Source organism: Danio rerio, chromosome 15 (genome assembly GCF_049306965.1).
Source record: "Danio rerio strain Tuebingen ecotype United States chromosome 15, GRCz12tu, whole genome shotgun sequence".
Classification (NCBI taxonomy): Eukaryota; Metazoa; Chordata; class Actinopteri; order Cypriniformes; family Danionidae; genus Danio; species Danio rerio.
In genome coordinates, this window is record NC_133190.1 from 25,934,501 (window position 1) to 25,952,882 (window position 18,382).

At 36.8% G+C, this 18,382-nt stretch overlaps 1 protein-coding gene across 5 annotated transcripts; it reads right to left on the minus strand.

Annotated features, from left to right (window-relative positions):
• Positions 1-133: 133 nt before the first annotated feature.
• On the minus strand, positions 134-17,842 carry nlrx1 (NLR family member X1). Of its 5 annotated transcripts, none has more exons than XM_680389.11 (9): positions 17,723-17,842; positions 14,092-14,216; positions 12,385-12,454; positions 12,191-12,300; positions 10,480-11,099; positions 6,748-8,171; positions 4,809-4,895; positions 3,994-4,245; positions 134-1,277 (listed from the first exon to the last, which is right to left on the minus strand). In XM_680389.11, the coding sequence occupies exons 2-9, from the start codon at positions 14,195-14,197 to the stop codon at positions 929-931; spliced, it is 3,018 nt and encodes a 1,005-aa protein (XP_685481.4). In that variant the 5' UTR covers positions 14,198-14,216; positions 17,723-17,842; the 3' UTR covers positions 134-928. The 5 variants fall into 5 exon arrangements, with proteins under 5 accessions (XP_685481.4, XP_021322089.1, XP_073779791.1 ...); XM_021466414.3 differs by having other exon boundaries at positions 14,316-17,842; XM_073923690.1 differs by lacking the exon at positions 10,480-11,099.
• Between the last annotated feature and the right edge of the window lie 540 nt (positions 17,843-18,382).

An 18,382-nucleotide genomic window follows, 5' to 3' on the forward strand; every position in this document is an offset into this window, starting at 1 on the left:
TGTTGACATAACTAAATAACTAGGTATGACATAACTAACTGTATTCAAGATAACTGACAGACAACAAACTCCCAGCCCAAACCCCAACAATTGTTTTTTAATTTAATTTTAATTTAAAATAATGACAAAAGTCTTTAATCAGCACTTTTTATTTTGCTGATCTCAGTCACAATTTGTTAGTTCAAATGTGTTTTTTTTTTAATCAAGGCATAAGATATGTGAACATTGTAGAAGCATTCTAAATCCTTGCCTTGGTTAAGATTGCACCATTTGACACTTAAAGGGATAGTTCACCTCAAAAAAAGAAAACTTCCACATCATTTACTCTCCCTCATGTGGTTCTAAATTGGTAAGAATTTATTTCTTTTTTTGAAAACAAAACAAAATATTATGAATAATGCTGGAAAAAAGCAGTCATTGTCATCCACTGTAGGACCAAAAACCTAATCGCTGTTTTTGCCCCAACATTCTTCTGTATATCTTTCTTTGTGGTCAGAAAAAATGATCAACCAGGTTTTAAACAAAGTGATGAGTAAATGACAGAATTTTATTTATTTATTTATTTTTGGGTGAACTATTCCTTTAAACACATAAGAGTTTATATGAACTGTACGTTCTCCCTGAACACATATGCATAGGAAATGGCTTCAAATGGCATCATTTGTTATCGTGCAATAATGAGCAATTTTCAAGTAGTAATCCAAAATAGTCTGGTGCAGCAAATATCAGTCTTTCCCTAAAATAATCAAATATACTCATTTTGTCACAGTGTTTTCTGAAATTGACCTAATGCTAAAATAGATAGCATAACATGCACATAAATCAACACTTTGCAAAACACCTAGGAAATGTTAAGGCTAATTATAACATTAACAACAAAAATCCAATTGAGAAACTAAACCCCCATTCCTTTAGAGCTAAAGATAATTCATTTAGTACCAGTTCCTGTATCGCTGCTTTTCTCTATAAAGCGCAGCATTTGCCTCACAACACTCTCTACTCTTCGAAAGTGCATCTTTTTCCAAAAACTCAGGTGCTGTTTCCTCCCCCATTCGAGGTCTTTCAGAAAAACCAGCAGTTGCTCACGTACACGGTCTCTTTCCCAGGAAAGGGAATTTTTCCCAATGACACTCAAAATGGGATGCCAATCCTCAGAGATGTCCGAACCCTCGGTCACAGAAGCCAGGACTTTCACCCGCCGGCCCTCCTTCACCCGAGGACCTCCACGCACATATAAAGACTGCTTGGCCACGTCGGTAAGCTGATTCAGGTACAGACTAAATGAAAAAAAGCACAAGGCATACAGTATAACAAATAAAAACATCTATATTTCTATATATTTACAGTACATTGTCAGTAATTGTAGACATATTTAATTTGCTCAACGCCAACCAATAGTCTTTAGTGGCTGCCTACAAACAAGACACCTCAAACACTATCTGATGCCTGGAAGAGTTTGCCTTTTGTTGTTGACATTTAAAGCAAATTGTTTGTTTGCATTTCCATAGGATGAGGACTCAATGTAACTCATACAGTAGGTGAACCACCAAACCCCCTGCCCTCTCTTTCACATCTCATTCTCTTGAATGGACAAACACAAATAAATATGTGTAGCATCTTGGCAATCAGCATAGTTTTTGTCTCAAGAGAACAAACAGCTGAGAAAAAAATCAAATGTGTATCATTGTATTGGATCCATGCATTAAGTCTACAAATGACAGCTACAGGGGCAACACGGTGGCGCAGTGGATAGCATGATTGCCTCACAGCAAGAAGGTCGCTGGTTCGAGCCTTGGCTGTGTCAGTTGCTGTTTGGAGTTTGCATGTTCTTCGCGCCCATGTTTACGTGGGTTCCCTCTGGTTTCCCCCACGAGTCCAAAGACGTGCTGTAGGTGAATTGGGTAAGCTAAATTGGCCATAGTGTATGTGTGTGATTGAGTGTGTATGGGTGTTTCCCAGTGATGGGTTGAAGCTGAAAGGGCATCCACTGTGTAAAACATATGCTGGATAAGTTGGTGGATCATTCCACTGTGGCGACCCCAGATTATTAAAGGGTCTAAACCGAAAAGAAAATCAATGAATGAATGAATGAAAGCTACATAAATGACCTTGACTGAATTACTATTGGGGGACGCAGTGGCGCAGTAGGTAGTGCCGTCACCTCACAGCAAGAGGGTCACTGGTTCAAGCCTCGGCTGGGTCAGTTGGCGTTTATGTGTGGAGTTTGCATGTTCTCCCTGCGTTCACGTGGGTTTCCTCCAGGTGCTCCAGTTTGCCCCACAGAGCAAAGACATGCGGTATACAGGTGAATTGGGTAGGCTAAATTGTCCGTAGTGTATGAGTGTGAGTGAGTGTGTATAAATGTTTTCCAGAGATGGGTTGCGGCTGGAAGAGCATCAGCTGCGTAAAACATGTGCTGGAAATGTTGGTGGTTCATTCCGCTGTGGCGACCCTGGATTAATAAAGGGACTAAGCAAAAAAGTAAATAAATTAATTAATTACTTTTGGCGGCACGGTGGCTCAGGTCCTTGTCGCCTTACAGCAAGAAGTTCACTGGTTCGAGTCCCGGCTGGGCCAGTTGGCATTTCTAAGTTTGCATGTTCTCCCCATGTTTGCATGGGTTTCCTCCTGGTGCTCTAGTTTTCCCCACAGTTCAAAAATGTGCTAATTGGCCATAGTGCATGTGTGAATGTGAGAGTGTATGGGCGTTTTCCAGTACTGGGTTGCAGCTGGAAGGGCATCCGTTGCATAACACATATGCTGGAATAGTTCTGATAAATAAGGGACTAAGCCAAGGGAAAATGAATGAATACCTTTTGTAACTTGAACCATGGGTATCGATAGGCCAATTTTAGGGGGGCTATTTTAATTTCAAAATGAACTATGAACATAAAACACATTGCAGTACATGTGGCATCAACTATACCATACAGTTATGCACAGGAGTGACTAAACACAGAACCTCCCAGTCAATGTACTCATTTTAACTGCTTTTTAACTGCATATCAGAGTGACTGACAGATAAAAACATGATGTGTTTTCTTGAAAAAATGGTTTGCTATTTAATAATGTGCCAGATTTAAAAAAAAAAAATTATATTTATGCTATGCCTTTTTGCATTAGAAAATGGGAACAAAAATTACTTGAGGTTAGAAAGTAGTCTGTATCTAAACAGAGATCCACAAACAGTATCAATTTGTTCAGGCTAAGCCCCCTGAAATGAAAATCCTAAAACCACCCCTAGCATGATCATGGATTAATATGTATTTGATTTATATAGTGATTATTATTTTTGTTACAGAACACCTACAACAGGGTTTCTGCAGGTTTCATTAACTTCTTAAGACCCGTTTAAGACCATTATGGATGAAATTTTAGACTTATATGGGGCTAAACACTAACGACTATTTCTAATGGCCTGGTTTGGCCGATGGAATTTATTTATTTTTTTGCTTGCCACAAAAAATTTAATAATTTCTTAGTGATGTACTTTAATGTGTCAAAACAGGAAAACTGTAGTTGTATACACTTCATAGCATAATATTTCTTTAAAAAAATGACAAGTTTAAATGTTAAAATTATATTTATTGAGGAGAAATTACATAAATAATTAAATATATAAATTTGTTGGCTTCTGGTCCAAATTGATGAAGTATAACTTAGATTCAACCTAATGTGCTTCTGTTCCATGCCTTTTACAAATATTACATCTATTCCCCCTTTCTTCTGTAAATAGTTTTTGTATGAATGGAAGATAACGTAAAGAGATTTATTAAAAAGATTTTGGATTGCATTTCTTAACTTCTAATATTGCTACTTAACACACTGAATCAAGACAAAGGAGCCTGAGAAAAATGCTTAGAAGAAAATTTCAGATGGCATTTAGAGATTTTTTTTGCATCTGAACTCTTCAAATACATTTAAAACAGCACTCTGAAATCAGATTTAAAGGAAGATACATCTAAAAGGTGTATTATAACACACTGTACTCACTGCACTGTGTGGATGCTGGGGTGTTCGCGACAAGCATCGACCAGCGTGAGAGCTGCACTGTCTCCGATGTTGTTGTAAGCCACGTTCAGTTCCTTTAACTGATCATGTTGGCCCAGTTTCTCAGCCAGTAGTAGTGCAGATTTGTCACTAAGTCCTGTGTGCATCAGATTCAGCCGCTGTAGAGAGTGATTTCCAGACAGAGCTTCCAGCAAATGACTAATGCCGCTGTCCGACAAGTAGTTATCACATAACCTGTGATCAGAGGGGCATAAAGGTCACATAAAATACACAGGAAAGTCTTTTCATAGTATAAATACACTGATTTTTGAACACTAGGATGTTAACTCATGTATCATTTAATTTTTCTTGATTCGTCTGATAAGCAGTGTCACAGTTGATTTCAGAACTTGGGACGTGATTCAGAATTTTTGTACGCACAGCAGCACATTACATACTGTAGATGATAATTTTTTCAGCATGTTTTATTGGATATTATTGCATGGCTACGTGGAATACTTGATTTTAATTGATCATTCACAACATTCCAAGTCATGCCATTCACTAAATTCAACCAATAGCATGCAATTGTTCATATATGTGGCACGTAGCCACGTAATAAGCAGGATAATATACATCTGTTTTTTTTTTACAAAATAAAGCCCTTCACTCTTATACAAGTTGCTTTGCTATTCTGCAAGAACAACTGTCTGGATGTTCAATATGCCTAACATAAAATAGAACATATTTTGTCAGTTATAACATCACCTACCCTGATAAAGATCACTGTAATAATGTGCTACTGAAAGCAGGCTTACTGTAATGACTTAATGGTACAGTTGGGTTCGAGTAGCAGATCTCGGAGCAGAATGCAGGACTCGGGATCCAGGCTGTTAAACTGGAGACTGTAAACACACAGTGAGCAAAAAACACACACGCGTGCCATTAGTTTGTTGATTTCCCCATGCAGAAAATCAGTAACTAATGCATTAATTGTGCTCAGAAGTAAATATTACAGACTGCTTTTTGCAAGCAAAGCAATCATTTAATTAATAGTAAAAGACGTATGTTAAAGACCAAACCAGTCCTCACTTGCTCTTACTTTCACTGACATACATCACATTAGAAACTTAGGGTCATTCATAAATATTGACTTTAACGTATTTCAGGGCACTTCAACTTGTGTCTATTTAAAATCAGATTATTATAATAAAGATTTAATTATTAATTCTAAATAATGATCCGACTGTGATGCCATCATGTGTTAAGTATAAATCATTGATGCATTCATTTTTGTGAAATTCACAGCCTGTAAATTTTTGATGAAAAAAGTTTCTTATGCTCACCGATGTTGTAATTATAATATTATATAAAAATACAGCAGAAACAAGACAATTGTGATCAATTCTTCCTATTCTAAATAGTTTTCTATCGGTTTTCTGTTTTATTATATCTTTAAAACCTAATTTAATCCTGTCATGACATTTGATATTTTTTCAAAATTATACCCTTTACAGTGTCAATTAGTCAATTAATCAATCAATAACAGCCTAAATATATTTGCTGATTTTGTCATTTGTCTGATTTCGAACACCATTTAGCTGCTCTTTTAAATTTTAAATTTAAAAGAATAGTTGACCAAAAGATTCAAATTTACTGACTACTTACTAACTCAGAAGTGGTTCCAAAAATTCGTACGTTCCATTTTCTGTTAAATAATAAAGAAGATATTTTAAAGAATGTTAGAAACCGGTAACCATTGACTCCCTTAGTATGAAAAGCAAATACTGTGAAGGTCAAAGGTTACTGGCTTCCAGCATTTTTCAGAATAAATTATTTTTGTGCAGACAGAAACTCAGAAACAGGTTTGTGACCTGAATTGAAGAGTGAGTTAATGATAGAATTGACATTTTTGACCAAACTAGGCGACCATTGATCCAGCTGACCTACAAAACTACCTTAAGCTGGTTTATATTCAGCCAATTTCAGCATGAAGGGTAAACATGCATAAACTGTACACCTAAAACCTAAATATAATATAACCATTGTCATTGTTGTTTTTACTTTAAAACTGTTAGTGGAAGACCCCTGGTTTACAGTTAGATTATGTCAAGCATATTTTGTTATTCATTTCATTATTATAAAAAAAGCTCATGTCAGGTGTTCAATATGCTTAAAAAGGTTAATTATTTAAGCATGCAGACTTCTTCTAGACCAGGGGTCACCAACCCAGTTCCTGGAGAGCTACCTTGCTGCAGATTTGAGTTGCAAACACACTTAAACCAATTAATTAGGACCTGAGGTAACACTTGATAATTACAGACAGGTGTGTTTGGTCAGGGTTGCAACTGAAATCTGCAGGAAGGTAGCTCTACAGCAGAGGTGCTCGACCCTGTTACTGGAGATCTACCTTCCTGCATAGTTCAGCTCCAACCCTGACCAAACAAACCAAATCAAACGCTCCTGAACCAATTCTTTAGGACTGAACAGCACTTGATAATTACAGGCAAGTGTGTTTGATATGGCTTGCAACTGAGATGTTCAGGAAGGTAGATCTTCAGGAACAGGGTTGTCACCCCTGCTCTACAGGAAAAGAGTCCGTGACCCCTGTTCTAGAGCAGTGCTTCTCAACCATGTTCCTAATGAGTTGATGATCTGAATCAGGTGTGTTTGGTTAAGGAGACAGAGCTGGTAGTCTTCCAGGAACGTGGTTGAGAAACACTGTTGTAAATCCATATTAGTAAGTGGATGTCTCACTTGAGGTTTCTGGTGTGTCGGAAGGCTGGCCAAAGCATCTGCAGCAGTTCTGGCGTGATGTGGCAGGAGGACAGGTTCAGCTCATTCAGGTGGAAGCTGGAGGTTGTGCAACCCAGAACTGTGCTCAGCACAAAGCACTTATGTGGCGTCATGCGGACAGTCGACAGGTTGAGGGACTTGATGGACTGCAGGACTTCAGCCGTGAGTCGAGGGTTCTGGAACTCATAGAGCAGAACCAGCAGATCCATGAGCTCCTCAGGAGGTTGGTTCTTCTGGCTCTGCTTGATCAGGTTTTTCCTCAGCGCTCGAGTGATCTGAGAAACCGTGTGGCTTTTGATGTTGCAGCCGAGTTGATCTAACAGCCTTCGGTTGCCATAATGAAGAAGTCCACCCATGAAGATAGGGTAGAGTTCAAACGCCCTGGTGTAGATTTCCTCCTGCGGCTGGGGACCATGAACTCCCAGCAGACTTTGTTCCACTTGGTCTAAGACGTCTTCGTTGAAGCTGTCCTCCGAACGAAACATTTCTGCTGCCATGGTGTTGGCGATGCGCCCCTTGCTGTAGCTACTGACCTTCTCGAAGAGTTTGGGGAACAATTTAAGCAAGTTGAAAATTGCAAAGATTCTGAAGGGTATGATTTTGGAGAGGACGCTCAGTAGACTTGTGATGTCCTCGCTGGCTGGTCCCAAAGCCTCTGAAACCTCCTTAGTCAACTTCTCCAGTACGGTTTTGTTCTCACCGAGAACAACATAAAGAGCGGCTAGGTATTCCTGCATGATGGGGACAGCAAACACATAGCGTCTACCTTTCGTTTCGGGATCTGAACCATAATCATCACGAGGAACAAGAAAGAAGTCGAGTACATCAGTACGAAACACTGCCAGCTCACGGAGCTCTTCGTCTGTTTTGGTTTTGCCACCAACCCACTGCTCCAGTTCTTCAGCGGTGAACGAAGTCCGCTTGTTGGTGATCCCGTCAAAAGCTAGTTTGCCAACAGTACGGACTACATACAGCATTAATGAGTTCTGCTGCTCCTGTGAAGAGACACCACCATTCAGAGTTATCACTTCTCCTCCAAAGTTGAGCCTCATGAAGCTGGTGTAGATGCCAGTGAGGGTCCGAATTGGTGACTTTGTGTCAGTGAAATGCAGTAAATGAAGCGTGGCGCATGTGAGCCAGCAGTACGATGGTAAGAAGCAGGCGGTTGCTAGCTGACTTTCCCGCTGTAGATTTAGGTAAAGCATCTCTATCAGCATCTCAGCCGCTCTGTCTGGCTTGCCTTCATGCTGCTGCAGGAGTCTGCTGGTGAAGTAGGCTCGCTGGCGATCAAGGTCGTTGAAGCCACAGATTTGCACGTAACGGTTTATGTATTTTTTAGGAACTCTGTCCACAGCTGATAGTCTGGTTGTAACTAAAATGCTAGCCTGTAAGAAAAGAAATATTTGCTTAATCAGCTATTAATCACAACGTACATTCATCTTAATTAGGGCTGCATGATATTGGAAATATCTGATATTGCGATATTTACTTTTTCTGCTATAAATATTGCAATATGAATATAGTTTCAGAAGATGGTTTGAATAGCTTTATTTGACGGTTTTCTGGGGAGTCTAACAGTTTTGGGAACTTGAATTATTAAAATTGAATCATTAATCACAATGCAAAAAAAAAGCTTTTCTTACATTTTGTCTCATTTTTAGTCCAAATACCAAAATTAATATTAAAAATAATTAATGATTTTAATTTTACTAATAAATATTTTTTGCTTGTTTTAAGAAAATGATCTGCCAGTGGGGTAAGTGAAATAATTAACATAGGCTCATTCTGAAAACGTAGCCCTACATATGTTTCTGGAGATCATAAATTATTTAGTCAGAGCTACGTATGGCTGCATTTCGTCTTTAAAATGAATACTATCGGGCAGTATAACACCATTCCTTTTCTCGCTAAACAGCTGACCACTTAACTGCATGTGTAAAACTTCTGGCATTACCAGTTTGTCCAGTAGCTCGACACGTACGTCGGCGGACTTGAGATGCAGAGCGGAGATGACCGCAACAATGGGGTTCATGTCCGGTGAAGAACAGTCAGAAAATGCAGGTAAGACAAAAACAGAAGTCTAAAAATAAAATAAACCAGTACATAACAGGGTGGGAATGTGGAAAAATCTGACGTGGTAAAATCAGGGGGCTTTTCAAAATACTGAGGTTGAGTTGAGGGAAGGAGGTGGGCAGGTAAATAGGTGCTTTTTAAAACACTATTGGTTGGGTTTAGGGAAGGGGGAGGGAGGGGATCAAGTCAGTTGGTCAGTCAGTCAGTGAGTTAGTCAACAGCGGCCTCTGTTGGATTTACGTGAGAAGAGCAGTCACGAATGGCACTCACAAAAGAAATTTGAGATCTGAAAAAGCATACACAGCTGTCTCTGGTGGATTCACAAAAACTGCAAAAAAAAGTAGCTCCTGGGATGTCTTTTGCTCTCTCCAGAAATGTATATAGGGGTACGTAATCAGAGTGAGCCTGGGTTGGAAATAATCTTGTTTTTGCTTTGAAATGTAGATATTTTGACAAGAAACGAGACAAAAACTCTAAGTAATAAATGTTTTTTGGCAGAAATCAAATTCCATATAAATACAGTAATTAAATACAATTCTGTAGCTCCTGATCAACTATAATTCACACTAGACATTGCAAATATTTGCGATGTGACTATTGCGGATGTGCACATTATCGATGCTCAAACAATATATTGTGAAGCCCAAATCTTAATGTATCAGGGATAATATTATCTGCATCTGAATTCTTAAGTTTATTATGAGTTCCTGTTGATTTCATAATGCTCTAAAAATGACTTAATAAGAAAATGTATTGTTATGGAGATCACTGAAAAATGTAAATTACCCTTTACTATTGAGTACTATTAATTACATGTACTTACTATATGGTTGGGGGATGGAATGTGGGTTAGGTTTTGGGTTAGTTACATTTAATTATGCATAATTTTTTTAATTACTATAGTAAGGCATGGAACGTCATATAGTAAGGCATGGAACTACATCACCCTAAATGAATGTGTTACCCAAGAAAATATTTATTATAGAGCAGGTTAACTCAGGTCACTGTATTTAGAAATGCATTTTATAGTTTTAAATACATTAATAGATCCAGACAAAATATGTGTCATAAATCTATGGCACTGCAATTATATATTAATATAATATTAACAACAATAACATTAATAATAAAATATTGGTATATAAATAATATATTAGTTTTTTTTTTGTTTGTTTTTAATAATATTCACATTTGATAAATTCTATTTGTTTCTGGGTTTTCACAGGGTTTTTCCTATTATTATAGCAATGGATAGCAAAGTAAAAATAAATTTAAAAATGTACATATATACAAAAAAATTATATTCGCTGTTTGTTACTCATTTAAAATGAATCCAAACAACACAATTTTTGAGTTTTTTTTTTTGCTACAACTTATTTGCTTTATGTTCAGTCAACTTATATTTGTAAAAATTCATATGTTAAATTAATTCTTTCATGTTTTCCCAACACAAATGGATTGTGTGTAACCCAACATTTTTGAACAGCGTATACCATGTCGTAAAATCAAAACAGTGCGTTTTACATCCCAAAACCACCACTAATTTAATCTTGAACATTATTCCACATGCCAGTTCACAAAGTAAAAAGCTTAATACACTTTAAATGCTGAGCCTCATACCTCAGGTAGCATGTATTTCCTAAGCAGATTGACAACAATAGCTCCTGAAAGGAGAGCCTCATTAGGATCGCTGCATAACTCAGTGGAGCTGATGCGAAAATCCAGCTTCATCTTCTCCATTCCATGAAAGATAAAAAGGACATCCCTAGCCATGTCATTCTCTCCACTAAGATATGGCGTCTTGCGGAGGTGCATATATTTCCTGCCCACAAGGTCTCGAAGAGATATTGCTTTGGATAATTGGGAAATATCCTCACAGGAGAAAGGCAACATAAGTTTGAACTGGGAGAAAAGAGATCCATCACACCAGTCCTGCACCAGTTTACGGATAACGGTGGATTTCCCTGTACCGACAGCCCCGTACATCAAAATGTTTAGTCCACGAGCCTTCCCATGATTGCTATCATGAAACAGATCCCCAACTGTGAGCGACTGTTGTGCACATACGCTTGTCTTTTCTTTGAAAGGACTAAGGCCGCGATCCTCATCGGGATGACGTTCTAGGATAAGGGGCTCTACATGCATAGTTTCGGGAGAAACGTAGCCAGAGAACTGCCTCTCTTCTTGAGGAATGTGACTGAACCATAATGCCAACTTCTGCCTGTGGATCTCAATGGGATCTGAGGGTGAATAATAATACAAGCGTGATAACATTGTTATTTTATGAGCTGAATGATCATCAATTAAAGTAGTGGTTCTCAACTTTATTTTGGTAGCGTCCACTTTAAAGGTTAAATCACCTAAAACTGAAAATTCTGTTATTAATTTCTCAATTACTCAATCACCTCACACCATTTTTGGAACTTAAATTAAGATATTTTAGATGAAATCCAGGAGTATCCTCATTCTCCATAGACAGCAATGGTCCCGTGATTTCTTAAAGTACAGACAATGAACCAAAAAAATGTCAAAACATTTCATAAGACTTCAGTGGTTTACTGTATTGAAACGAAGATCTACAAATACAACTCTGTTTGCCAATATCTTCTCTTCTTTGTCAGGTACTTAGGATGCCAATTACCAATTAGTGTTTAACCCTTTGTACAATCACACTGGTGTGATTACAATGTTCAGTGGGTCAGACAATCAGCAGCTAAATTCAAACTCTGCTTTTTTTGAAAATGAAAAATCCTGAAAGACGCATTCAGCATGTTTCTCCCAGCTTAACAGCCACTCACTTCCACACTTTTGGGAAAAGTTGTTAAATATGCAAGATGAAATCCAGCAGCTTTAAGTTCTCCACTGCAATTAATGTCATAGCAGTGCCCATCACCCATCATAGATCAAATATTATTATTATTATTATTATTATGTTTAATATTATTATTATTATTATTATGTTTAAACAACAAATACATGTTCTTAAAAATATTGAATCAAAATATCCGATTTTACAGCATTCAAAAAACTATACATTCACAAGTCATATTGGCTGAGGTATGTAAAATGATAAAAATCGCACACTTCACCATGGAAATGTAAAAGGAATGAGTTATAAATAAAGAACCCATTAAAAACTAATAATTCAGGTGGTCAGACAGGGAATTAAAAACCTATTTATGAAAGGATTAAAATTAATTCTGTGAGGATGAGTTAACAGCACGAGGATGAGTAAATAATGACAGAATGTTCATTTAGAGTGAACAGCCACTAAATCATTTAAATGTTGTAATATGGCATCCAAATGTCACTGATTCATGTATGAACTCACCTGTGACGGGCTGAGAGGTACAGAAGAGCCTGTGGTTGAATCCAGAGGCGGAATAACACATAGGTGTCAATTGTTTTTTCCATGCATTTCTACAAGAGCTTGCTGTCTTGCTGAAGAAAGAGCACAGAGATAACTTTAAAACATATTATTTGAAATAAAAACATTAGAAAAAGTTTATTTCTTATAATACTTACATTGGGAATGACAAGTGACATCGCTTTATATTTCTGCAGATGCCAGCTGATTGGAGGCTTAAGTTAACAGCTGAAATAAACAATTGTTATTGCTATAATTACAAAAATATATTTTGTTTGTTCGTTTGTTTGTTTTAAAGGTAATAATAAAAATAAATTATATATACTCAGTTGAAAATAGAATTATTAGCTCCCCTTTGAATTTTTTTTCTCTTTTAAATATTTCCCAAAGGATGTTTAAGAGAGCAAGGAAATTTTCACAGTATTTCCGTAAAAAAAAATTTTTCTGGAGAAAGTCTTAGGGTGCTTTCACACCTACACTTTTGTTTCGGAACGTGTCTCGTTTGGCCAGTTAGCGCGGTTCGATTGGCATATGTGAACAGGGCAATCGCGCTCTGTTCCGCGCCAAAGTAATCGCTCCGAGATCGCTTGAATGAGGTGGTCTCGGCTCGATTGAAACGAACCCTGGAGCGGTTCGATTGCAGTGAGAAAGCGATCCGATCCGAGCGCGGTTATATCACAGTGTTTTATGCATACGTAATAGGCTTACGGCTATATGAAGAGAGAATTATGAGTAGGGCGGGGAGTTTCGCGAGTCTCCGGATGCCCGCAAACGAGTGATGATCTCCCGGTAATCTTGCGTCTCCCTCCCTCAAATAGGCATCGTTGCGCACCCTTCTCACCCCTCCCCACCGCGTCTCTCCTCAGACATGTCGCGCGCGCGCACCCTGTCAATCACCACCAAACCACCACCTCTCCTGACAGCTGAGCGGGACGCTGCAAAACAAACCCTGACACTCTGACCAATGTGAGGAGAGTTTACTCGCACGTGACTTGTTTTAACTCTTTTGGTCCGTTTAGAAACTTTGCAGTGTGAAAGCGAACCGCTCCAAGAGCAAAGAGCAACAATGTAACAATTGCAATCCCTGTTTCGGAACAACTGAATCGATTCACAGGTGTGAAAGCACCCTTAATTGTTCTATTTCGGTTAAAATAAAAATTAGAATAAAAGCAGTTTTTTAAAGCCATTCTAAGGTCCAAATTATTAGCCCCTTTAAGCTATATATATATTTTTTTATTTAAGCATTTTATATTTTTATGATTCAATATCACTGGTCAAATGATTGAGGTCAGTTCAACAAAAATACTTTTAATTTATAAAATAAATGGCAATAAATAATTTATGTTATTACATGTGTTCTATTTCAAATAAACTCTCTTTTTTATTTTGTATTCATCTGAATCCTAAAAATGATCTCTTTCTTTGATTTTTTCACGCAAAAAAAAATATTTAAGAGCACAACCATATTAAAAATTCATAACAATAACAATTAAGAAAAGGGTTTCTTGAACAGCAAATAAGCTCATTAACATAATTTCTGAAAAATCATGCATATTCAGCTTTGACATCACAGAATAGATTTGTGAGCCAATTTGACAAATAAACACTTGACAAACACTTTGTCTAGTAAGACAATTTGTAAATTGAATATATTTTACAATATAGTATTTTTTAGAACAGTAAATGAAACTTGTTGAACATAAAACGCCTTTTTCCTTTAAAAAACACAGATCCCTAGCTTTTGAATGATACTGTGCACAGAAGTTGTACATACATTTATGAAAAATAAATAAATAAGCTACAAAAAAACAAGTAAATAACATTTGATTCATGAATATTGTCATATTTTTATATTTAACACCTACTTTTTTGAAGAGCCATGGTGTGAAGTTTGCAGCATGTATCTCTTGATGACCTTTGGCACCTCCATTTCAATACTTCTGACCCTGATGGCCTTCCAAATCGCCACATTTTGACTTTAAAGTAACCCCTGAAATACAAGGGTTACATGTTAATTGTGTACAACGGGGAAACAATTGCTACAATAAACCCAAGGGACACAGTAACCCAAGAGAAAATCAAGCCAAACCTTGTAAGGTCCCTCCTTTGGCTTTGTGTTTCAATGACACATGACGCTTACTCAGTTACGTGATACACATATTTCTTTCCACAACACACCCAAAGTGTTTATTTTGGTAATGTCCATTATCTAACGAAACTGCATGATCCATCACTATGTGTGATTAATATGCATTATAATAAACATCTTAATTCAATTTGTGACAGGCATTATATATAGATGAATCTATTCTTTGCATATGCAAGACTATTTCGAATAATGATGAATGATCAGGATTGTCCTAGTCTGTTTATTCAATGCGCAACAGATTTATTTTTCCCCCTTACAGCTGAAATGATGACTAAGCAAGACACTGAAGGTGTGATTTGACTGATTAAAGGATAGTCATAGGACAATTTGGTCATAATTGGTCACTTTAAACCTGTAGCATTACTTTGCTGAACACACAAATTGATTTGTTAGCATATTTGAATAATATTCAAGCATTTTATATCCTAATTTATCCCAGTTGTATTTTTTGCTATAAAAGTCAGTGGGAATCTTTACAATGTCAACTTCTGAATTCAACAGAAGAAAGATTATCATACAGGTTTGGAAAGACATGGGGGTGACAGAATGTTTAATTTTTGAACATTATCACAAGATTTCTTTGCATGTAATTCATCAAATATCCAGCTTAGACCAGTGATGTTTAGCCCTTTAGGGCCTTTCACACTTAAAGGGACACTCCAGTTTTTGGGGGGAAATAGGATAATTTTAGCCTCTTAAAGTAAAGTGCTATTTTGGGCTTTCCACCTGGATTTTGCCTACCCAAATTTAAAAGCTTCAAAAATCTACATGCAGAGGTGTAAATGCAAAAGTTTGGTATCATTTAAAAAAAAACTTTTTAGAAAACACTGTTGAAAGTAATGATTTTTTCTATATGTTGTCTGTATTATAATAAACCCCTCCAAAAAGAGACATTTTTTTTGTAAACTCAAATTTTAAACTACCTTTTAGGTTTTTTTGTGTGGTCTAGGTTGCTGTAATTAATTTCGGTGGTTCCTGCAAATGTCAGTTATCATAGGAAAAAAGAAAAATGTCTTTATCATAATCTATGCAAAAGTTACTCTCTTCCAATTGATTCAATGGAACCACTTATGGGGTATTGGGCCAGTACAGACCTTAAAAGTGTAAAAAATGTTGTAGTAAAGGATGTCATGGACCCGGTACCAGGTACACATAGTTTTTAAAGTCCTTTCCTTTAGAGTAATCAAAGTTTACTTTTTTAAATCCATTCAGTGAATCTCTGCATAAGCACAAGTCATTGAATCAGATTAGACTATTAACATCTCACTCTAAATGTTTACTCAAAAAAAAAAAAGCTTTTGATAATTTTCCTATTTAAGGCTTGACTCGTCTGTAGTTACACTGTGTACTTTTTCTGACAGAAAATTGTAAGTTTATTGTCTAGGTCAAATGGCTAGGAACTAAACTCTCATTAATAATCATTAATAATCAAAACAAATTAGCTGCTGTGCCGTCACAAATGCAGCAAGCAGAATGATATTACACAACACCTGAAAACAGTTCCCAGCTAGATAACTAGGTAACAACGCTCAACAGTGGTAAAACTCAACTGTTAAATAAGTCTATTTTCAAAAAAGGTGGGGTGTTCCTTTAAAATAATGAACCCTGGGTCATCCTAAACTCCTCGGAAATTTAACCTCAATCTGTCTTAATTGAATAATCAAAGCACATGACCTCTTTAGAAAGGCTCTAGCGATAAGTATCCTCATACTATATTTTGCCAACTATTAATGTTATGCTGAATGCATCTTTGGAATATAAACAATGAATCATACTGTATTGTCTATTGGTTTGCGAAGCATCTACTGTAGCTGTAACTACACGTTTGACACCACAAAGGGGATTAAAGTCTGCATAAACTGTAAGTTTCGTTGTTTAAGTATTGTTGTTCATTTTCAGCTGAAACCCAATATCGAATGGAGGGCAGAGTTTTATTTTGTAGCTCCTCCTCGGAATATCTCACTCAAACTCATGGCTGAAGAGAAGTTGATGAGGACATTCTTTAGCCAAAACTGTCAAACTAACATCTGAGAAAGAATGCAGGATTTTTGTTGTTGTTGTTTTACTATGCAAATTATAGCCGTAATTTAAAACAATTTTTATTTTACTCACTTCAGCTTTAAATGCTTAGAAACAATTATGGAATTCAATGGTTACAGGTTTCCAACATTTTTCAAAATAACTTATTTTGTGTTCAACAGATTTAACCCTTTTTTAAGAAAAAAATTTACTTCAGTTTGGAACAAGTGAATGGTGAATTTTCAATTTTGGGTGAATTATCTATTTTAGGTTTCACAAGGACCTTAAAGGTGAAAAATGTATGGTCCATATGTTAGGGTTCCATTGCCAGCTGTAGATATACAAGAACTAGTGTAAAAAGCCCTTGTTTGTCCAATGCTTCAAGACTCCAATGTAAGCTGATGTGAATATTTATTTACTAATGTATTTTAGCCATGGGACGATAACCATTTTCAAGGTATACCGCGGTTTGAAAAAGTCAAGGTTTTAAAACCGCCAAACTTTTCTGTAATACTGTTCTTATGGTATGTGTAAGATTTTAATTTTTAGAACATTATCTCCAGCAGAAAATATATCCAAAGATGCTGTTTTAAATTGTACAGAAATCTGTGTTTTTGAAACAAATGAAGACAGCAGAAGTCAATGATTCATTTGAATTATTTATCCTGACATGGAAATGTTCTTTAGGTTTTGTTTTTTACCCAAACATTTAAAAAGACTATATTTTAGAGCAGTAATATTCACAATACCGTGATACTGTGAAACCGTGATATTTTTATATAAGGGTATTATACCGTCAGAATCTTATACCGGTCCATGCCTAATGTATTTTTATTGTAACATTTTTGGAAGCATCAATTGAGAAACAATTGAGTAGCATGGCAACCACTGTCTAATAATAGCACTCAGTTCAGACTTCTACAAGCTTTCTACTAGTTAGTTTCTACTTATACAGCGGTTCCTGGCTGTTTCCTTAAAGCTAACATGACCACATGGATCTTCAAGTGCACTGAACAGGTCAAGTCAAACCTTTTTTTTACATTCATTGAGTCAAACACTTTGTCTGACTGTACATGTAAACAAAGGTCGCGATGCGTGTCTGTCATGCATATTCAAGTGTAAACAAGACACTCATGGGAATTCCCTAAATCGAAATAGGAATTCGATGTTCTGATTTTGGTTTCAAATGCGTCATGACGTACGTTATTTCTGTAGTTATAAACCACCGTTAGGGGACATGATAAATCCATAGAGAAATAGAGAACAATGACTACCACCATTCACACTAAAAATCACACGTAGCGATCGATATGCTGGTAGGTCTTTACCCAATATAGAGGCTGGAAATGCGGTACTTTCCTCACTGATTTTCCTCCAAATCTGCTAGCGCTCTTTCACTCAGTTCACAGCCGAGTAAAGCGTCCATTCTCCGGTAGGACGATGAGTGCACCGCCGCGTCTTCCTGCTAGTCAGTTATAGAACCGCCCACATACAAAACACACTGGTTTAACTTTCAACTCTGCTCTTTATTGCGTCGCCGTGGCGAAGGTCAAATTAAATGCTAATGACTTTATAAAAGCCATAAAACAGACATAGTAAAGATAAGTTCGGAGTTAGCATTTTTAAATCCCCCCAACAGCTTCAACTAGCTTTCTTCGAGTTTTGGGGCTTTTTGTTGAATTTTCAGTCACTATTGTGTATTCAGACAGCAAAATCATATTATGTTTTCAACCTTGCCTCAATTTATTTCAAACACTTTATAAATCTGAAAAAAATCTGTTTTATTTGGACAAACTGGATCATACTTACACAATTTTCAGTATCAAGTCTAACAAGTTCTACATATTGACCTGTATAGGGGTTCAAGATGAAAGCTTCCATTAGTGTAAACCCTTTGTTGCTCCAAGGGATTCGTGGTAAAATGATTCTCAGAAAGGATCTTCGAAAGAAACAGGTGTGGCTGCGGTTTGTTTTTGCGTATGCTGTTT

Bases quoted from the DNA above. Each gene is read 5' to 3' on its own strand.
- nlrx1 (XM_680389.11), bottom strand. From the start codon at position 14,197: ATGTGGCGATTTGGAAGGCCATCAGGGTCAGAAGTATTGAAATGGAGG. The intron at 12,301-12,384 runs GTAAGTATTATA...CTCTTTCTTCAG, and splicing joins TGTCACTTGTCATTCCCAAT to CAAGACAGCAAGCTCTTGTA. The intron at 8,172-10,479 runs GTATGAGGCTCA...CTTTTCTTACAG, and splicing joins GGAAATACATGCTACCTGAG to GCTAGCATTTTAGTTACAAC.